Source organism: Hyla sarda, chromosome 5, assembly GCF_029499605.1.
Source record: "Hyla sarda isolate aHylSar1 chromosome 5, aHylSar1.hap1, whole genome shotgun sequence".
Taxonomy (NCBI): Eukaryota; Metazoa; Chordata; class Amphibia; order Anura; family Hylidae; genus Hyla; species Hyla sarda.
Genome location: NC_079193.1, coordinates 35571368 through 35594436, shown reverse-complemented (window position 1 = coordinate 35594436; position 23069 = coordinate 35571368). Strand labels below are relative to the sequence as shown.

The following is a 23069-nucleotide window of genomic DNA, read 5'->3' as shown; positions in this document are numbered from 1 at the left end:
GGTGAAGGTCACAGCTCACCTCCTCCTACTTTCTGCACAGAGACCCCTGCAAAGGTCAAAGAACGTGCTCCCTAGGTCCATATGGTTGCTGTAAAAATAATCTATAAATGTTGTTCATGGACCAAAGTAGCAGTTCAGGCAAAGCAGCTCAGGCAAAATGTCTGTCATCACAATCATTTATATAAAAAAAAATAAAAAAAAATTACAATAATAACACAAAAACACGAAACAGAAAATGTATCGTATACAACAATATAAGTGATGTACTGTATTCCTTGCACCACTGTCGAGCTGGTTAATATAAAAAATGAGCATTTGCTGCTATATAAAAAAAATTAATTAGTACAGAATTTCAAATCTGTAAAAATGACCGTTCAAAGATGAAAATTCACTTTAAAATAATAAAAAATGAAAATTAGAAGCCATTAAGATGCATTATTTATTACAACGGTATCGCCCAAGTTTTGTGATTTCTTTTGTTGGATCTAGGTACCAATATATATATGAAGTAACACTAGACTTCAAGTGTCTCTATAGTTATTATCTTATAGCGTAGTTTAGGAATAGTTATAGCTGTCATAAAACATAACAGTAATTTAAAATGTTATACCACTGTACTTTAATATGAACGTAATTTATAGGTGTAATAAAGTAACACTTCATAGCTGCACAGAAAAAATATATGAGCAATATATGCTTATTGATTTTTTTCGAACATTTTTAAATAAATGAAAGCCCATGACTTAAAGGGGCAGTCCGGAGACAGAATACATTTTCTAATTTGCCTGGGTGCACAATAAGCATGAAAAGAAGTCATACCCACCAACTCCAATGACTGCCATTCAGATGGCTTCCAGTCTACTCTCATTCCTGGTTCCTGTGAGGCATCTTTGCCCCACTCAGCCAATCGGTGGCTGCAGCAGTGTCCCACCTTAGTCAGTGACTGGCTGAGAGAGCAGTTCTTGCTGGGATGACATGTCACAAGAACCAGGAGCGTTGGTGTGGAGCAATGACCAGGAGCTGTGTGAATGACAGCTGTGGGGGATCTTGGTAGGCGAGTATGACTTATTTTTTATATTTAATGTTGCCCCAGTCAAAAATGTTAAACTTCCTGTCCTTGACCACCCCTTTAAGCTTTATAGGGGTTGTCCACCATTATCCACAGGACAGGGAATAAGTGTCTGATCACCTGGCGTTCGACTTTTGGGACCCCTGCTATCTCCAGAATGGGGCTCTTACTCTCCCTGCTGCATATCTGCATGTCTATGAGAGCACTGGAGATACTGAGTACTGCGCTTGGATATCTCTGGCACTCCCATAGACAACGCATGGAGTGTTTGCCGACAGACAGCTCAATGCGGGGCCATTGTAGAGATCATGGAGGGCCCACCCTGCGAACAGAAACTTATCCCCTATCCTGCGGATAGTGGATATGTTTTAAAATACTGGTGTCATGTCTGTATTGGTCTGTGTTCACATACAGCTATTGCATTGCTTGCGTGTAAATAGTTTTATCTTCCCTGGTTAGGGAAGAGTTAAATGTCTCTGGCTGTTTCAGCCCAGGCTTTGTTAACCAATAGCCTTTTGGGTGTGTCTATTTAATGTCAGCCCAGGCTAGCCTCTGGTTGCTGCTTATTGAGATCTTGACCTCCTGATGTCTTGCTGCTAACTTGTTACTGCCATGCTGCTAATGGAGGCTGGGTGTAACACTCTTTGTTTGAGCTTTTATACCTACTATATCTGTTAAAGCATGCATTTTGTAGTTTCAGGTTTCAGCCATGTTTTGGCATGCTCTTAGTAGATTTTTAGCTATGTTTGTTTAGTCGGTTTTAAGATTTATTATCCTTTCTGTTATGTGTCTGTTCACACTGTGTATTCTCTTGCATCCATTTATGTGAGGTTCTGTGTTTTATATTTTTCCTGCTGCCCCAGCATCCTGACCACACTGCGGTGTGTGTGCCGCTGGTCAGCAGCCTATTTGGATTTATTATTAATGGCTATTCCTATAGTGGAGTGTCCAGTTTGTGTGTCCAGTGTGAACAGTGTCCTATATTCATATTCTTTGGAGTGTGCTTAGACTCATCCGATTTCTGTCTTGTTCAGTGTGAACTGTGTTCTATATTTATATCCTGTGTTCTAGACATCCCTGTTACCTGTCCATGGGGGATGCGGGGAATTGAGAATTATTACAAGATATCTCCGTGATCCAAAGTGGACTCTGTGAGATTGCGTTCTAGTATCAAGACATTCCTGTTTCTGCTGGAGGTTATCTGGGGGATTATGCTATATTCCTGTCTGTTCCTGAAGTCTGTTGACTTGCTCGTTTTCCTGTCTGGTGTTTTGAACTCTATTTGTTATTAGTTCTTGTATTCTGATCTCTTGAGTTTTATACATGTCTACTTATCTATAGTGACCTCTGTTCATGACCACTGAGTCCTCTGTTCATGTCCGGCGATCTTTAGTGTCCTCTGTTCATGTCCGCTGATAGTGTCCTCTGTGATGCTAACTGATCTCTGTCCTTTGAACTTAGATACTATAGAGTTGTATTTTCCTGTTAGTTTTCTGGTTGGTGACCGGCTATTTATTAGTGTGTTTTTATTAGGCCCCAGCACTTTAGTTCAGGGGGTGACCGGCGCCCAGTTTTCAACTCACCGTTTAGGGTGAGTGGGCAAGTAGGCAGGGAGAGCAATTTTAGGGTCAGTTTAGGGCTTACTCTCCCTGTCCCCCGGTCTGTCCCTAACAACTGGAATAGCCCTATAAGCTTTAACCTGTTTCCTAACTCCAGTTCTCATGGTTCCCTGACAGGTCATGTTTTAAGGATCTCTTGAGTATGTGATACATAGTAGGTTAGGCACCCTTTACATATGTCCGTCGTCAGTTTTCTTTTCCCTCTGGCACATTTTTTTGCAGAGCCGAAGGGAAAAGATAACTGATGACGGACATATGTAAAGGGGGCCTAACCTACTGGTAAGCCAGAACTGATCCCGTTAATTTTAATGGGACCGTTCACAATCATCTGGCATCTCAGTTTAGACGCGGAATGATTGATTCGCCTGACTGGCGCAGACAGGGGAACACATCTTGCTGCGTTCCCCCGTCCATGCCGCAGATACCTGTCAGGCAACTGGTGGCAACTGATGGTTTTGATTGATTTATTAACTTTTTGAGCAACAGTTGTGTCATCAGTTGTGAAACGTTTATGTAAAAAAACAGAGCCTGACACAACTGACATATGTAAACCTAGCCTTAGTTCTCTGTATGGGATATCCTCAAATCATGACCTGAGGCCTTGAAGAATAGAGTTGAGAAACACTGCTATAGAGCAATCCATGCCCTATATGAGATGTTATTCTAGAACAAGGAGGAGAATACATCTGTAACATGGTCACAAATGGAGATTTTGCATGAAATAGAAAAACAAAGTTCACTAGAACTCCTTTGAGTGTTGTATTGTGGGTCCTTATGGCTTTTTACAGATACGTAATGTGGGCCGGGCCTGAGGAGTATTAGAAAAAAGAAGGAAAGGGCCACCAAGGACACAATCATAGGAATTATAGGAAGGTAATATAATTCACAATATGAATTCTCCATGGTAAAGGAGCCATATGGGCACCATGCATTGTGGGTCTTCATGTATACAGAGATACTCTCATATAAAAGTAATAATTCTGTACATAAAACCCTTGGTATATGTCCATATGAAATTAAAGGCATATGGCATTTGAGGGCTCATGTACCTTTGGGGAAACTCAATTACGTCTTTGTACGGGCATGTGCATAAGCCTTTAGAATTTTAGATTTCTAGAAAATGTGAGTATAAATAAAAAATAACAAAAAATAAATAATTCCCATGTAACTGAACCTCTCTTATACTGCATGGCGGTTGTATGTTTTCTATCTTACCCTACGCATGACCATGAGAAATACGTAATTACTCTCCGCTTCTGGCATTTAATTTTTAAATCTCACTTTTGATTTCAAATCTGAAAAGAAAACTAACAAGGCGTGAAGGTTACTGAAAATATCAATGTTTCCATTGCACAGATAAGTAAATGAGCCTCTCCAGAGATCAAACAAGAAGCCTGTTCTGAGAATGAACAATGCCGGTCGGCTTCATTCGCTCGGATGTTGGGATTTCAAGCATCTCCGTTGAAACAGAGAAGCAAAGCCAGAAACCCACACAGGAGCAAACAAACTAACTTCATCATTCCTGCCAGGTAAGGTGGAACGGAATGCCAAGTCTGGTCTAAGAAGAATAAATTCCCTGTATTACGATTGTTTTGCGGACAATGCCGAGTTTACAAGAATAAAATCCTCCATCTGTGTACAAAGGCGCAGAGAGGCACATGCCGTGCGGTTAGTTAGGCCAATATTTAGATAAAGGAACATCTGTTGTAATTTAGAACATAAGCACTGCTGATTAATTGGAAGATTTAATTCAGGTCTCTGTATTACCAAATCTTTCCTTGGGCAACATGGGTCAAAATCCCATAGACCTGCAGGATATATTACACATCTGACATAAACAAGACCTTGAGTCTTCAAGAAAATATTCACCATGATAGGTTAACATCTGCGTTGAGGGTCTATATTCAGGGACCATCATTGCAGATTCTGTTTAGGAGGAGTAAGCGGAGCTGGACGGTCCACTGCATGATGGACACTAATGGGACCTGAAGTGCATGTGCACCATAAAGTCGGCCATGGGAAATCTTGGGCCCATCCCTGTTTGGTAAAACCCTTTTAACTATAAGTTGGTGAGAAGATGTTCAGAATTCTTCTCTTCAGAGGCACAGAAATTGTAGCAAACAAGGACACGGAGAATTGACCAAAGGATCAAGAAGAGGGAGGAAAAACGTATCACCATAAAAGGTAGTTCAGTTTTATCTTTGTTACAAGGGCCCTTGTCTTCTGTGTATGTATCGTCACATGACTCCTGTCATTTGTTGCACCAGCATTGCATGAATAAAGTCAGTCATCCAAGTGTCCATAGCAGCGTCAAGAGGTTTGTTTTAAAAGGGTATTTCAGGATAATTTTTTTTTGACTATGCTACAGGGACTGTAAATTTAGTGTAGTTCGTAATATAGTGTCTGTACCTGTGTTTCATGGTGGTCTCCCAATTCTTATGTGATCTTTGCCCCGAAGATTATTTTGTACAGCATGCAAAATCAGTGTCGTCTCAGGTTTTCCAAGGTTGCAGTGTGACTAGAGACATTACATGACTAGTCAGGTGATCAGAGGGAGCCTGTCTGCTTCAATAGGTGGAGCGACCGATGGGTGGAAGGGAGATAATTCTGCAGGATATTGCAGTTTAGCAACAGCTGGAGGCCTCCTGGTTAGAAAACACTGATCTATTGTTTACAGCACAGCGTGGAAGGCAGCTCAGGTGTGTTTCAATGGGTGAGGTGACTGATGTGTGGGAGGGAGAAAAGTGACCTCACATTTATAAACAAGGGATCCTGGGACTTGTAGTTAGAGGGAGGGAATTCCAACAGGAAATTTCACAAAAAGATAGTAGCAGCGTTATGATGGATTCACAACATTTATCCCCAAGACAAGCACAGATCCTTCCTAAGCATGTCTATTACTGTCTGGCAGGTAAGTACTAAAATCACCTTATAGTGGATAACCCCTTTAATGACTCCATCTTTCTCTTTAAGAGTAACAATTCCACTAGCTTCTATACATGACATGGACTCGTTGAGCTTTCCTGCAGAGATTCACAACCCCAATTATAACACAGAGCACTGTACAAGGCCTCATTCATGGCTTATGCATATAATGCATGGTCAGCAAATCCAATTTTCAGACACCACAATGGCTCTTGGGGGACGCTGGGCATTGGTTTGTAAATGATCATTAGACTTTGGTTTAATGAGAGGAAGAGTCAAATATATGTGAGCGCTAGAAGTCATCTTTACATCTGCAGTTATCATCATTGTTACTGGCTGAATGGGGCTCTGTAGGAGAACAGTTGTCAAATATTCAGCACCGAATGAATTCCCTCATTGAATGTATTATACTTTCCTCTATTCACTCCACTGATTGAGCCTGTAGATTCTGCAGTTTCCACTTCAAGGGCTTTAACGGTGATGGGTCTCTTAAGAAAACAATGAAACATTGTGGCACAGTGGAGTCTTACACATCTATGTGGAGGTAAATGCTATATAAAGGAAGGAATTATAATCTCCCTAGTATTCACTGATTGTATAATTGTGGCATTGTTATGCATAGGCTAAATTGGGAATGATTTTATATTATACAGTATAAACTTTTGCCAGAGTTGTAGCTAGACTTTCCTTAACCCATGGCACTGAGTCAGCTTGCTGCCCTAGGCCTTTATTTTTTTATTCCAGGGACAAGAATATGTATTGTCAACGAGGACCTGGGGCACAAGACCTTCTAGCCCCCCACCAATGGCCATGTAAGATGCAAGAATACATTAAATACATATGTCCTCTTCAGGCCTACAATATCATTCATGTTTGCAAAAGTAGAATTAGTAATACAATGTTTTCCAACCTGGGTTCCTATGGTTCCCCAGAATAGAGCAGTAGGAAGACCTCCCTCTTATACAGATGGACAACAGTCCAATCTGCTTAAAGGGGTATTCCGGCCTTATACAACGTATCCCCTATCCAAAGGATTGGGGATAAGATGTATGATCCCAGGGGTCCCCGCAATCTAGGTGCATTCTATGCCGGGCACTGCCTCCGAGATGTAGCATTATGGCCATACCCCCTCGGGGCATCACGCTACACCCCCTCCATTCATGTCTATGGGAGGGGGTGTGACGGCCGTCACACACCCCCACCCATAGACATGGATGGAGGGGGTGTGGCCAATGGATGCACCAAGATCACGGGGGTACCAGCGGCAGGACCCCCGGGTTCATACATCTTATCCCTTATCATTTGGAAAGGGGATAAGATATGTAGGCCAGGAATACCCCTTTAAAAGAAGTTTGGTAAACCAGTCAACGCTTCACATTTTTGCCTCTGCATTTATTGTGCATGTTGGGGAAAGCTCATGAAATACATGTTACATGTGTCTATAGGATCCACCAACAACACAATGGGGGGCTCAATCCACCAATAGAAAGGTTATAATAAATAGTATTTGGGTGCTACTACAGTGTACAAAGCAACAATGAATCAAGAAAGAAAAGAAGCAAGTGGTACACTGAAAATAGAGCACACCAAATCATGCAAAGAGTAATGCAAATTAATTTTAATACAAAAAACACACATAGTGTACACAACAAATGGTCTTGGGGAGAAAAAGGATTAAAAACCATTAAAACTGCTCATTTAGAGCACAAACTCAGCCCTAGTGAGGGGCCATGAACCCCCTCCACTAGATAAGCTCCCGTCCTGAGATAGATATACAAAAATAATGATAATAACAAAACTATCCCATCCAGTCCAGACTACATGCAATTAATTCCTCATATATACACATAGTTAAAGTGCAACAGTAATAGTTACCAGTCCGGAATGGATGGAAGGAGAAATAGAGGTAATCAGCAAAAATAGTCAGGATGGGGCCACGGAACCCCACTCGTTCCGTCCAATGCGACTTCCCCTGAGGGAATATAGGAGGTGATCTCATTTAAAGGTTTGCTGGCAATAAAATGTGCGGTAAAAGTACTGAAGGCCTATATTTCCATGTTGCTTACATGTTGATGGTAAAGCATGCCTACAATAAGATTCTTGCAAAGTGCAGAGAGTTAATTTTTTGATAAACTGTGCATGCATTACATTCGCAGAAAATGTTAAGAGAGCAGAATATGGTCACATGTCCAAGCTCCTGTCGAAAAGATGCAGAAGTGGTCCCAACACCACTCCCCTAGCTGAGACTTAACCCCTTAAGGACCAGGCCATTTTACACCTTAGGACCAGAGCGTTTTTTGAACATCTGACCACTGTCACTTTAAACATTAATAACTCTGGAATGCTTTTACCTATCATTCTGATTCCGAGATTGTTTTTTCGTAACATATTCTACTTTATGTTATTGGTAAAATGTTGTCGATACTTGCATCGTTTCTTAGTGAAAAATTCCAAAATTTGATGAAAAAATTGAAAATTTTGCATTTTTCTAACTTTGAAGCTCTCTGCTTGTAAGGAAAATGGATATTCCAAATCATTTTTTTTATTCACATATACAATATGTCCACTTTATGTTGGCATCATAAAATGTACGTGTTTTTACTTTTGGAAGACATCAAAGGGCTTCAAAGTTCAGCAGCAATTTTCCAATTTTTCACAAAATTTCCAAAATCACAATTTTTCAGGGACCAGTTCAGGTTTGAAGTGGATTTGAAGGGTCTTCATATTAGAAATACCCCACAAATGACCCCATTATAAAAACTTCACCCCCCAAAGTATTCAAAATGACATTCAGTCAGCATTTTAACCCTTTAGGTGTTTCACAGGAATAGCAGCAAAGTGAAGGAGAAAATTCACAATCTTAATTTTTTACACTCGCATGTTCTTGTAGACCCAATTTTTTAATTTTTACAAGGGGTAAAAGGAGAAAATGTATACTTGTATTTGTAGCCCAATTTCTCTCGAGTAAGCACATACCTCATATGTCTATGTAAAGTGTTCGGCGGGCGCAGTAGAGGGCTCAGAAGCGAAGGAGCGACAAGGGGATTTTGGAGAGTACGTTTTTCTGAAATGATTTTTGGGGGGCATGTTGCATTTAGGAAGCCAGAACAGGAAAAAAAAAACACATGGCATACCATTTTGGAAACTAGACCCCTTGAGGAACGTAAGAAGGAATAAAGTGAGCCTTAATATCCGACAGGTGTTTCATGACTTTTGCATATGTAAAAAAAAATAAAAAAAATTTCACTAAAATGTGTTTCCCCCCAAATTTCACATTTATGCAAGGGTTAATAGCAGAAAATACCCCCCAAAATTTGTAACCCCATCTCTTCTGAGTATGACGGTACCCCATAAGTTGACCTGAAGTGCACTATGGGCAAACTACAATGCTCAGAAGAGAAGGAGTCATATTTGGCCTTTTGAGAGCAAATTTTGCTCGGGGGCATGTCGCATTTAGGAAGCCCCTATGGTGCCAGGACAGCAACATAACCCCCACATGGCATACCATTTTGGAAACTAGACCCCTTGAGGAACGTAACAAGGGGTACAGTGAGCATGTACCCCCCACTGGTGTCTGTCAGATCTTTGGAACAGTGATTTGCACAGCCCACTGTTCCAAAGATCTGTCAGACACCAGTGGGGTGTAAATTCTCACTGTACCCCTCATTACATTCCGTGAGGGGTGTAGTTTCCGAAATGGGGTCACATGTGTTTTTTTTTTTCTTTTGCGTTTGTCAAAACCGCTGTAACAATCAGCCACCCCTGTGCAAATCACCTCAAATGTACATGGCGCACTCTCCCTTCTGGGCCTTGTTGTGCGCCCCCAGAGCACTTTGCGCAAACATGTGGGGTATCTCCGTAGTCGGGAGAAATTGCATTACAAATTTTGGGGGGCTTTTTTCCCTTTTACCTCTTGTCAAAATAAAAAGTATGGGGCAACACCAGCATGTTAGTGTAAAAAATTTATTTTTTTACACTAACATGCTGGTGTAGACCCCAACTTCACCTTTTCATAAGGGGTGAAAGGAGAAAAAGACCCCCAAAATTTGTTAGGCTATTTCTCCCGAGTACGGCGATACCCCATATGTGACCCTAAACTGTTGCCTTGAAATACGACAGGGCTCCAAATTGAGAGAGCGCCATGTGCATTTGAGGCCTGAATTAGGGATTTGCATAGGGGTGGACATAGGGGTATTCTACGCCAGTGATTCCCAAACAGGGTGCCTCCAGCTGTTGCAAAACTCCCAGCATGCCTGGACAGTCAACGGCTGTCCGGCAATACTGGGAGTTGTTGTTTTGCAACAGCTGGAGGCTCCATTTTGAAAACAGTGGCGTACCAGACGTTTTTCATTTTTATTGGGGAGGGAGGGGGGCTGTGTAGGGGTATGTGTATATGTAGTGTTTTTTACTTTTTATTTTATTTTGTGTTAGTGTAGTGTAGTGTTTTTAGGGTACAGTCACACGGGCAGGGGATTACAGCAAGTTTCCCGCTGCGAGTTTGAGCTGCCGCGCAAAATTTGCTGCATCGCAAACTTGCAGCCTGATACTCACTGTAAGCCCCCTGCCCATGTGAATGTACCCTGTACATTCACAGGGGGGGGAACCTCCAGCTGTTGCAAAACTACAACTCCCAGCATGCACAGTCTCAGTGCATGCTGGTAGTTACAGTTTTGCAACAGCTGGAGGCACACGGGTTGGGAAACACTGAGTTAGGAAACAGACAATGTTTCCCAACCAGTGTGCCTCCTGTTGTTGCAAAACTACAACTCCCAGCATTCTCAGGCATGCTGGAAGTAGTAGTTTGGCAACATCTTTAGAGCCAGATGTTGCCGAACTACAACTCCCAGCATGCTTGGAGTTGTAGTTTTGCAACATCTGGAGGACTACAGTTTGCAGACTACTAATACAGTGGTTCCCAATCTGTGCCCTTCCAGATGTTGCAAAACTACAACTCCCAGTATGCCAAAACTGTCCAGGCATGCTGGGAGTTGTAGTTCTGCAACATCTGAAGGGCCAGATGTTACAGAACTACAACTACCAGCATGCCTGGACAGTAAGGGCATGCTGAGGATGTGTAGTTTTGCAACATCTGGAAGGGCACAGTGGTCTCCAAACTGTGGACCTCCAGATGTTGCAAAACTACAACTCCCAGCATGCCCAGACGCCAAGGGCTGTCTGGGCATTCTGGGAGTTGTAGTATACAGGGTCCCAATACAGCAATGCATGTCGCTTTACGGCGACGTGCATTGCTGTAAAGGGCCCGACCGCGGCTGAAGATCTACTCACCTCTCGCCGCTGCCGCCGTCTTCATCGCCTAGATCCGGGTCTTCAGGGACGAGGTAAGTACCGGGGCCGGTCCCCAGCACTCCCCCGTCCCCCGCCGCTTCCTCCGGTCTTCCTCCCGTCCTCTCCGGACTTTCAGGGGCCGGGCAGGACGGGAGGAAGTAACCGCCCCTCTCCTGCGATTGGTCGGTTAACTAACCGACAGATCGCAGGGTATAGGAGGAGGTGGCAGGCTTGCCACCTCGCTCCTATTAATTAGCATGGTCGTGGCTGTCTGTGACAGCCGGGATCATGCAAAATTTCCGGCCGATCGGGTCCCAGAGACCCGATCAGCCCGGTATCGCCGTAAATCGCAAGGGTGATTTCCTACATGGCCCCCCTCGGCGTTTGCCCTGGATGCCTGCTGAAGGATTTCAGCAGGCATCCAGTTCCGATCTCTGCCCGGCGAGCGGCAAGGACCGGAAAAGGCCATGACGTCGTGGGACGTCATTGGTCCTTAAAGCCCAGGGTGCCATAACGTCCCAGGACGTCATTGGTCCTTAAGAGGTTAAAGGGGTATTCCAGGATTTTTTTTTATTTGACTATGCTACAGGGGCTGTTAAGTGAGTGTAGTTCGTAATATACAGTAGTCTCTGTACCTGTACATTCTTATGTGATTTTCTCCCCAATATTTATATTTAACAGCTTACAAAATGACTGTTGTCTCAGATTTTTCCCAGCTTGCAATGCGGCCGAGACCTGACTCGGTAGTCAGCTGATGACAGGGAGCCTGTCTGCTTCAGTGGATGGAGGGATCGCTTGGTGGGAGAGAGATCAATCTGCAACTAATGCAACATCTGTAGACACCCTGATTGAAAACCACAGGTCTTTTGAATGGATGCAGCTCATTTATGTTTTAATGGGTGGGGTGGCTGATGTGTGGGAGGGAGGAAAATGGAATTGTGGGATTTGTAGGCAAAAGAAGAAAACTCAAACAGGAAATACCAGTTCACAAAAACTAAGTCACAGTGTTATTGTATCTCACAATGTATCTCATGACATAGCCATTTAGCCCCAAGACAAGCGCAGGTCCTTCCTAAGCATGTCCATTACTGTCTGCCAGGTACGTACTAAAATCACCTTATGCTGGATAACCCCTTTAAAGAAGAAACCTATGTTTTCTTTTGTTAGTCTAGTCCTAAGCAAAGCACACATTGCACTGTATCTTCTGCAATAGTGAGCCTTAGGTAGCCAAAAGTCAGGCATACCTTCTAAATATAGACCACAATTCCCTAGTCCTGCTTTAAGCAAAATCCAATCTGCTTTGCCTAGCAAGTTCCCGCTGCAAGGATATAAATGGCTGAAGAAGTCAACAACTTTTCCTGGATGCACCCGAAGTGACATTAGAAGTGAGTGGAGAGAAGCTCTATGATCTGCGAATAATGAACAATATTTAAGGGACAGTCACTAGTCATCTGCTAGACATCTTATCCCCTATTCAAAGGATAGAGCATAAGATGTCTGTTTGCGGGGGACCCACTCCTGGGGCCCCCCGCAACCTCCCACAGCACCTGGAATGAAAAAAAAAATGCTGGGTTCCTGTGGCAGTGGTCGTGACATCTTGGACATGTCCCCTCATGACATCTCACCCCAGCCCCTCCATTCATGTCTATGGGAAGAGGCAACGACATGCCCCCTCCCATAGACATGAATGGAGGGGGCGTGGTGTGACACCACGAGGGGGCATGGCTGTGACATCAAATGTAGCTCTGTACGTGGGGAGTGGGCTGCGGGGGTCATGGGCTCATGGCCACGCATCCCCCGCCCCGCGAATTCACGCCCCGTCCCCTAAATGTAAGTCACCACGCCCCCTCCCAAAGACTTGCATTTGAGAGGGCGTGGTACGACACCACAAGGTGCGTGGCCGGGACATCACAACCCCTGCAGCCTGCACCCAGCTTTCAGAACTAAACGTTCTGAACGCCAGTGGAGTACCCCTTTAAATGCACATATGTTTAATCCTAGATTTCTGAAGCCAACATCAATCAGGAGAACGAGGGTCCCTGAATCCTGTTACACTAAGCAAGGTGGCTGACATCAGCTTCTTCCAATGAAGCCTCCTCTCTCCAAGTCATTGTATTCACACCCCAACAAATGACTGCATAGGCAGAACATACAAATTCAATACAAAGCCAAGATACAATCATTTCATTAAGCTTCTTAAATGAAGACACATTCAGAGACATGGAAACAAACGGCCCTTCATTCACTTTCCCAGCACTTGTAAAGAATGTGGATAAATGAGAATAGACGGGATCTTCTGTCTGAGTTATAATATCCTTAGCTGAGCACACAAGAACTTTAAATTGCAAAACCTCTCAGTTGTGACTTATTAAGCAAAATGCACATTCTGAGGAAACTCAAAGAACTGCAAAGAGAATTAGCTGGGCTAGATGACAATGACATTAGATCAGCATTGCTGCAAATGTACTGAAAATAGGGATTAACTAGAGCATTGCCGGACTGGATCAAGGCTAGAGGATCAGGGCCCCACCCCATTTGGGTTATAACATTCCTCGAGTATCTGGTGGCTACATAAAGCTGTGCGTACCTGTCTGCCCTAGTTTTAAAACCATCAAAAAATCATTTTTTTTTATAGGCCTGTCATTATCTTTCTTACCATGTCAGGAATTAGTACTACCTGATTTCGCAGTTGAGTAGTACTACAATTCCCAGAATACATTCCTTTCCCTCAACTCTTCATCACAGTCATCCCACCCTGTCTACTCTCCTCATAGAGCACTTCTTTTAGTCCAACAACAAAATAGCATGCAAAAGCTGCTATATTCATTTCCTGTCTGCTCCTCTGCCTGTGGCATTGCTTAGCACAAGGCAGCACATCTCCTTCTTCCCTAAATGTGTCAATAAAGCTACATATTTATATAGGAGATGGGGATGTAAGCTGATGACATCACTCAGGAGGCAGGGCTAGAGAGACAAGATTCAGCCATGCCTCCTTGGAAAGCGGAAGAAGAACTGTTCTCTCAGGGGATAAGAAGGAGCTAGGTAGTTGCTGAGACAACACCATGCTTACATAAAAATTTCAATTCTCACCATTTATGTATCGATTTGAAGAAACATCTGACTACTATATTTGAAAGGGATTAAACTGAAATGAGAGATAATGTTCCGTTGACTTACTTCCTTGTATCCAAAGACAATTCGACCATCATTGATTAAAGTGGCCTGAAAGGTGAAGCTACCAAGACTGTAGTTGTCCTGCAGGTGAACATGGTCCCACTGAACCACAAGTGCGGTGCCTGGAAAAAAAAGGGAAAATATAAGGAACATATTCCAGCATGATGGATCTTTAAACAATGTATGCAATCCTTATCTTTCTAAAACTATTGTTAAAATGGTCACTGTAATTTTAAACAACTCCACTTCATTTGATAGCTGATGTTATTTTTTCACATTTTGGTAAATCCCTTTATTTACCAAAGACTACCTACTCCTTACCCCAATAGAAAAACAGCTATAAAATCATAGCCACTTGGTGTCTCACTTCTCTACAATCTGCTGTCCACTGCCTGGAAATCTGTCTCTAGTAGCTCATATAGCAAGACAAGTCACAGGGAAAAGGAGGAGGAGCTTAGCAGATGCTATGTGCTGGAAATAGGTAGAGAGAGACTGTACCTACAAGCAGTGTAGTGTCTGTCCTCGGAAGGATTTGCACTGTCCCTGAAGGGTAAACCAAGGCTTCCCTCTTATCCAGCAGCAGTAGTTTCAATGCTCAGTGTAACCCTTTTGTTGCTGGGCCCTGTTGCATTTGCACAGTTCTTCCTCCTGTATTTTTATCTCTATCTTCTTTTAATCTGCAGGCTTCTCTTCAGCAGCATCTCAATGCTTAGTGCAACCTTTTCCTTGTTGTGCTGCTGTTCCTTTTATTTCTGCTCAAAAAAACACTTTGCAGATCCAGTGCATTAGTAACCCCTTCTCCTTCTTTGTGCTATCTATAGTGCTGTACTGTGTAAATCATCCCCAGCACAGTAGCAATCTGTTCATTGGATGCAACAAGAAGAAATGTCCAGCGCTGTATATAGAGTAAAATCAGGAGCTCTTTATTACGGATCAATGGATACAGGAGCAATCGCCAACGTGTTTCGGATCAGGTGGGATCCTTAATCATGGCATAACAGATATACACACATGTGGGTATTATATACCATTAACATCTAGTCACATGGTGATTACATCACAAATTTAAAAGCAGCAAATAAGACCTGGAATTGGATTGCATGTTAAATGAAGCTATGCACTGTAATTATAAAAAATACAAAACTGAATAGATATCTAATGTAAAAAACATGTATAGCAAAGACTAAAGAATACGCTGTGCAAAACACGAGAGAGGGAAAAAATAACAAGGGGGGAGGGGCAGGACCATATTAATATGTCAAAATTAAATGATGTCTTTGGTTCATGTCTTGGGGTTCCCTCGTGTTAAGAACAAAAATGTAATAGGGTTCCCTGTTAAACAGCTTGCGCCTTAAATCTCCTCCTCTGATGTTAAGATTGACCCTCTCTACGGCACTCACGCTCAAATATGTCACATCTCCCCCATGCTTATCTCTCAAATGTTTAGAAAGAGCTGACACATTAAATTGGTCGTTTCTGGCATCAGACATATGTAGTCTAATGCAGGTTTTTAAACATATTGACAATGACAAGTGCGGCAAGATGCTAAATAAATTAATGATGTGGTGTTAAAGTTAACATAACTTTTATTAAAATACATTTTGCCTGTAATGAATGACTCAAAATAATTTCTAATTGAGACGTGGGGACATGTGACACATTGGTGGTGCCCAAACCTCCAAGTACCTGGATGGTGCAACCATGTAGGATTATTATGTTTTTTGGTCTCATCTAAAAATTAACTGGGAGATAGTTTAGAGCCTAATATAGGACCTCTTCTAGAGACAACTTTTTACACGTGTCTTATCCAGATCCTGTAAAGTAGGATCATTCTCCAAAATGGGGAGACATTTTTGCATAATACTTTTAATGTTGTTAAATTGTCTACTGTAACTTATGACAAAAGTAGGTAGCTCCTTTTTTCTACCTGACATTTCCCTTCGTATTTGAGGAAATAAGGGAATTACGGTTTAAATGTTGTTAATAGTATACAATACCCACATGTGTGTATATCTGTTATGCCATGATTAAGGTTCCCCCCTGATCCAAAATGCGTTGGTGATTGCTCCTGTTTGTATCCATTGATACGTAATAAAGAGCTCCTTATTTTACTCTATATACTGCGCTGGACACTTCTTCTTGTTGGATCCTGCTTGCTTGGTCCGGGGACGCTGCCAGCCAGTGAGGGTGCAGCTTTTTGGAGTTAGCAGTGGTGAGCTGTCGGGCATACCATGTTGTGCTTCCAAATCTGTTCAATGCACTCACATCAGCACTATGTTATGGCATGACAGAGAGCAGTAGGCGCTGTGATTGGCCAGAGAAGTAAGACAAAACACTTCAGCTCTAGTCCCGCCCCCCCTCTGAAATAGAGGGAATGACATATAGCTGTGCACCATGGAGGAGGGCTCTCAGGGGCTCAAAAACAGCAGCAACTTGTAGCCACTCTGAATTTTGCTTAAAGGGGTACTCCAGTGGGAAATCTTAATCCTTACAGTACTTATCAGCTACTGTATAATACAGAGGAAGTTCATTTCTTTTTTAATTTATTTTTTTGTCTGACCACAATGCTCTCTTCTGACACCTCTGTCCATGTCAGGAACTGTCCATAGTAGGAGCAAATCCCCATAGCAAACCTCTCCTGTTCTGGACAGTTCCTGACTTGGACATAGGTGTCAGCAGAGAGCACTGGTCTGTCTGTGGTCAGACAGATAAGAAATTAAAAAAGAAATGTTATACAGCAGCTGATAAATACTTGAAGGATTAAGATTTTTTTATAGAAGTAATTTACAAATCTGTTTAACTTTCTAGCACCAGTTAATTAAAGAAATATATATATATATATATATATATATATATATATATATATATATGTTTTCCCCCGGAGTACCCCTTTAAATCTTAAATGACTGGTCCCTAGACAACTCGTATTCAGATTCTATGTATCCTCCATGTAACTAGCGCTAATATGTCATCTTTTTTATGGAGAAATCATCAATAAAAAAAATAAATACTGCAAAGTTAAAATACCCAATACAATAAAGATAATGGATGTACAATGGGTAAAATAACAAAAATAAGAAAGATGAAACTAAAATAAAAAAATAAAAATAAAAATATCAATGAATTAAAGAGTCACAATGAATGAATGAATGAATGAATGAATAAATGAATAAAACAATCAAACAAAAAAAAAGTCTAAATCAAAATAAATAAATGTAAATGACCATCACGAATTGGAGTCACAATTTAAATCTGGTCTAGAAGAGGTTAAGGTGGCAACAATGTATTACGAGTTCAAACTATATATATATATATATATATATATATATATATATATATGTATAAATCTCATACATACCGTTGTCAAAGTATCTGACTGTAGAATTTCTCGAAACGCTTGGATCAAAATTGGCCATCAAGGGAGCAATATATTGTGTTGCGGTGAGCATCCGGTGAACAACTTCTCCTGTATATATAAAACCTGAAAGAGACCAGGATGGATATTATAATCAGATTTCTAGTTTAACGAGAGGGAATAGAAAATGCTAACACCAGCTTTATGCCTACCCGGGAAGATGGGTTTATCGCTTCCCTGATCTACTACATGCCAATTACGTACACTTTATATGGGATTCGATGAATTACAGAGGTTCAGATACTGCAGAGCAGAGAGAATTACATCTGTTTGTAGGACAAGAAAATGTCTTATAGACATATGCTGTAACATATTGCCGTGTCATTCTCATTTATATAGCAATTGCTGACTTTTTTGCGTTTAGCTATTTTCGGTGTATGCACGTTACTGTTTTTGTTCTCTTACCTTTAAAATTACCTTGATCATTTTTTATGAAACCCCGAAGAAGTTTATGAGCTTTAGTAAAAAGAGAGCATCGAAAATCTTTTAGGTTCTAAGTGTCTTATTTGCATTTTCTAAATAACACTGAGAATTGTCTGGCATTGATACAATAGTTGTATTGCAGTATATGACAATTATCCATTACCATCTGCTTAAAGTGGGCATGTGGCCAACCCCCCAAAAATAAGTTTTTACTATACTCGTAGGGTGCCCTGATCACACACCTTTTCTTTAACCTAATAGTCACCCCCACTATTAAAATCACCTTCACACCTATCTGACTACTCCTGATACTTTGTGTAGATCCCCTTTCTGTAAAAAAAAAAAATCTTTAAAGGCGTACTCCGCTGCTCAGTGTTTGGAACAAACTGTTCCGAACGCTGGAGCCGGCGCCGGGATCGCGTGGCATCATAGCCCCGCCCCCTCATGATGTCACACCCCGCCTCCTCAATGCAAGTCTATGGGAGGGGGCGTGGCAGCCGTCACGCCCCCTCCCATAGACTTGCATTGAGGGGGCTGGGCGTGACTTAATAAGGGAGCGGGGCTATGGCATCACAAGCTCCCGTCGCCGGCTCCATCGTTCAGAACAGTTTGAGCAGTGGAGTACCCCTTTAACCCATTAAGACATGGACATTACAATGAGCAATTTCCTTTGCCATCTGACACCAAGACATTAAAGAAGCACATCCATCCAAGTTTCAACATGGGGCCTTAATAACCCATCAATTAGCATTGGGAACTTATGACCTATGGCCTGCTGAATGGTTGTCCTTCTTTGGAAAATTTTTGGTAGGTCCTAACTACCTCATACCAGAAATACTCTACAAGACCCAGTTGTCCAGCCGTGATGATTTGACCCTTGTCAAAGCCACTCAGATCCTTACATTTCCCCATCTATCCTGCTTCCAACAAGTCAATCTCTAGAACTGACTGATCACCTGCTGCCTGATATATTTCATCACTTGACAGATCAAATCAAGGTCTTTCAATATCTATCAACACACAATTATTTATCAATCTGTCCATATCTATAGCGCCGATCCAGAAAAATGTTCCTTCCCCCACAACCTTTGCTATGTCAACAACTTTCTAAATTTAAAGGGGCACACCGCTGCTCAGCATTTGGAACAAACTGAGTCGGGAGCTTGTGACATCATAACCCCGCCCCTCATGATATCACGCCCTGCACCCTCAATGCAAGTTTATGGGAGGGAGCTTGACGCTGTCACGCCCCCTCCCATAGACCTGCATTGAGAGGACGGGGCATGAAATCATGAGGGGGCGGGGCTATGATACCACAAGTTCTTGGCGCCGGCTCCAGCGTTCGGAACAGTTTGTTCCAAACGCTGAGTAGCGGAGTACCCCTTTAATGATCAAACGTAACATCCCTAGTATTGTACAGTGTAGTATAAAATCCCAATAGATCAACAGTTTCTGAAATACTCAGACTAGCCTATCAGGCAGCAACAACCATGCCACGTCAAGTTGTCTTGACCACGTCTACATGCCTAAATGCATTAAACAGGTTAACCTAATATTGTGGCCACTGAGTGTATATACCATTATAAATTAGTAGTTTCTAATTACTGTATATGGTTTAGGATATTAAATGTACCTACAGATCCAGACGAAGGAAGCCGACAGTCTTCCGAAACGCGTCGATAGGTTTGTGGACCACAGAGGATACCGTAGTGAAGTCACTCATATCCAAATCACTTCTACCTTAACCACCTAGTAGCGGGCGTGCAGGTAGATAGAGGCGCCACCGGCCGGGGCACATTCCCACTGCCGCCAAACGCTCCTTCCAACAAACTGTATTACCAACAAGAACTCCCGGAAAGGATTACTATCCAACACCCCCTAGCAATCCCCGGAGCACCTTCATCGAGAGCTCTCAGCAGCGATCATTGCGCAGCTGACGCCTGCCGGAGACTTACCAGGTACGCTACTCAGTGCTATATCAGTAAGCAGACATTCGAGAGAGTATCTATATGCAATACGGACATCCATCAGCCTGCAAGATTTTTTGCATCGGAACTAGGTAGTGACACCATTATATTGCCTATGTTACAGATCTGAACTCTAGAAAAGGATCTATATAATACGCACTCTCAACCTCTGGAGCACCCTCAGGGAGAGCCCACGCAGATACACAGTACAAAGCACTCTCCACTACAACATCCATACGGACCTGTGATACAATAATACAGCTCCCTACCAGGTACTAATAGGAGCGATATTACCAAAATCAATAATAGTTTCTTGTACTAGATACAGATTGATTAACTCATTCTACACCGCAGGAACATCACTCCTTCAGCCTACTATACCAGCCGTTCGGGCATCTGAATCTGCATATCTCCACTAATCACCGCATGTACCATCGCGATTGATCCTCAACAGGTACATCACGCAGTATTGACACAGCCCAATCCTATTGATACACATACCACTTCAAACATCTAAGCTATTTTGTTTCCATTTTAGCCATCTTGAGAATAGTGTTGAGCGGCATAGGCCATATTCGATTTCGCGAATATTCGCGAATATATGGACGAATATTCGTCATATTCGCGAATATTTGCATATTCGTAATATTTTCCTTTTATTTTCGCATATGCGAATATTCGCGTGTGCGAAAATTAACATACGCGAAAATTTACATATACAAAAATCAACATAAGCGAAAATTCGCATATGCGAAAATTTGCACACCAGTCTCACACAGTAGTATTAGAGCCTTCTTACACCACATAAGCTGGAAGCAGAGAGGGATGATCACTGTGATGTGTACTGTGAAAATTACGAATATATAGCGCTATATTCGTGAATATTCGCGAATATGCGATATTCGCGAATAAAATTCGAATTGCGAATATTCGCACGCAACACTACTTGAGAACTCTCCCTCATACCGCCCACAGTTCTGTATCACCAGGATCTCTCTCCCCTCCTACTGCTTATACAGGTCAGTTTCAACTATATAGTCATATTTGTAATGTGTCTGATACAGCGCTTGCCAATTTAATAATACTTTTGTTACATATACTATATATTGGTGTGCATCAACAGGGGAGCACATCTATTGGCTTAGCAGCAGTCCAGCCACAGATCAGATCCAAACCCATCCAGCACTAGTGAATTTATATAGCAAGTTGTCTAGCACCTATATAGGTAATTTACAAATCTGTTTAACTTTCTGGCACCAGTTGTTTAAAAAAAAAAAAAAAAAAGTTTTCCACGGGGGTACCCCATTAAATAGAGTAGAGCAGTAGTCTCCAAACTGTAGACCTCCAGCTGTTGCAAAACTACAGCCCCTAGCATGCTCGGACAGCTGTCGGCTGTCAGGGCATGCTAGGAGTTGTAGTTCTGCAACAGCTGGTGGTCCACCATTTGGAGATTGCTACCCTAAAGCATTATTTCTTAAATCCGGCCTTCAGCTAGAGATCAACAGATTGAGGAGCTAGGCCAGGCCATTTTGTGTGTATCAGCCATAATTAGCTGAGCTTAACCAGGTTGATGAAAAGGACACAATTTCTTCTAGGTCTTATTCCTATTCCCATTCTGTCTGGCATCTCTCTTGTACCAAATGCCACCAGCCCAATGTACCCTGATATTGCCAAGTGTGACTGTTCGCCATAGGTAACAAACAGTGTGTTGTTATTACTGTGAGATAGTTAGAAGCCCCACAGCCAAAGTGTGGTCGGTCATACTGATATTTGTCTTAACTTGCAGGCTGCAGTCCTGCAATATTATGTATCACAACCCGGCAACACTAGACTTTAAAATGAAACTGCCACAGCCCCCCAGACATGTTTTGCTCACAAAGAGCTTCTTCAGAGGTTTGGGCTGATGGCCATCTATGCCCATTTTTCGGGTTTTCTCAGTAAAATAGAGATGCGGATTGTATCGGATATATATGTCTGATCATTTTTGATAATTTTTGATCATTTTCATCATTTTTAAGTTTTCATTATTAATAATTTTTAGGGCCATATTTCATCATTCATAATTGAGTTATGCCTTTAATATTACCGCAACAAATGTTTGAATTAAGCCCGCCTTTCTGATACAAAACTGACATTTACACCAAAGGACACTGGAAACCACAATTACTATACCTTCTATGGAAATGTTCTCCTGGGAAAATTTGAAAACATTTGATGACAGCAACCCATGAAATAGATATACTGTAAGTCGAGATAACAACGTAACAAAAAAAAAGAATAACATTTTCTTCATTGGGAGTTGTTTAAAGGGGTACTCCGTTGATCAGCGTTTAGAACAAACTGTTCCGAACGCTGGAGCCGGCGTCGGGCGCTCGTGATGTCATAGCCCCGCCCACTCATGATGTCACACCCTGCCCCCTCAATGCAAGTCTATGGGAGGGGGCGTGACGGTTGTCACGCCCCCTCCCATAGACTTGCATTGAGGGGGTGGGGCGTGACGTCATGAGGGGGGCATGGCTATGACATCACGAGATCCAGGCTCCAGCATTCGGAACAGTTTGTTCCAAAGGCTGAGCAGCGGTATGTGTCTATATGTTGCCTCTCGTGTTTTGCTGTTTTGCTAGCATGTTGTGATGACTCTTTATTCTATTACTCAATAAATTAGAGTATTTCGGAAGGAAACCTTGAGATGAAGAAGAGGAGAGAGTAAGAAAGAACTGGTGTTGACTTGAATATAGGTTGGGGGACTAAGGACAGATCCAATAAAGTAGACCAGTGGTCTCCAAAGTGGACATCTAGCTGTTGCAAAACTACACGTCCCAGCACAGTTTGGAGACCACTGGCTGAAGCCAAGTAAGGATAGGAAAAGCAACTCTACAGCCCAAACCACTAAAATGCTGAGCAGAAGAAGAATCGTCCTGGCCATAGGTTCGTTTTTTACTATTGGGATGTGCAAGTTGAATCTCCAGTAGTTAATTCTAAGACAATGCTCGGGATGAACGTTACGACTGTAATGATGAATACATTTGTTCCAAAACTACATCCAGCATAAACTAATAGACATTTAATACCGAACAAAGATTTATGGGCATCCTCGGAGCAGAGGAACACCCATGTTATTCTTTATAAATGAAGACGAAGGCTGTGATTCATCCCCGCAGCTCTCCCCTTCATCTTCTGCCCTCGGTAAT

The 23069-nt window shown here is 42.2% G+C and overlaps 1 protein-coding gene across 2 annotated transcripts in view; it reads right to left on the bottom strand.

Moving 5' to 3' along the window:
- PLXDC2 (plexin domain containing 2) overlaps nt 1–23069 on the bottom strand; it is a 578876-nt gene that overhangs the window by 178412 nt on the left and 377395 nt on the right. For both annotated transcript variants that reach the window (XM_056519248.1, XM_056519249.1), the window contains exons 5-6: nt 17432–17554; nt 14077–14195 (exon numbers count right to left, since the gene is read on the bottom strand). In XM_056519248.1, coding sequence (XP_056375223.1) covers nt 14077–14195; nt 17432–17554 — 242 coding nt within the window. The remainder of the gene's footprint in view (nt 1–14076; nt 14196–17431; nt 17555–23069) is intronic.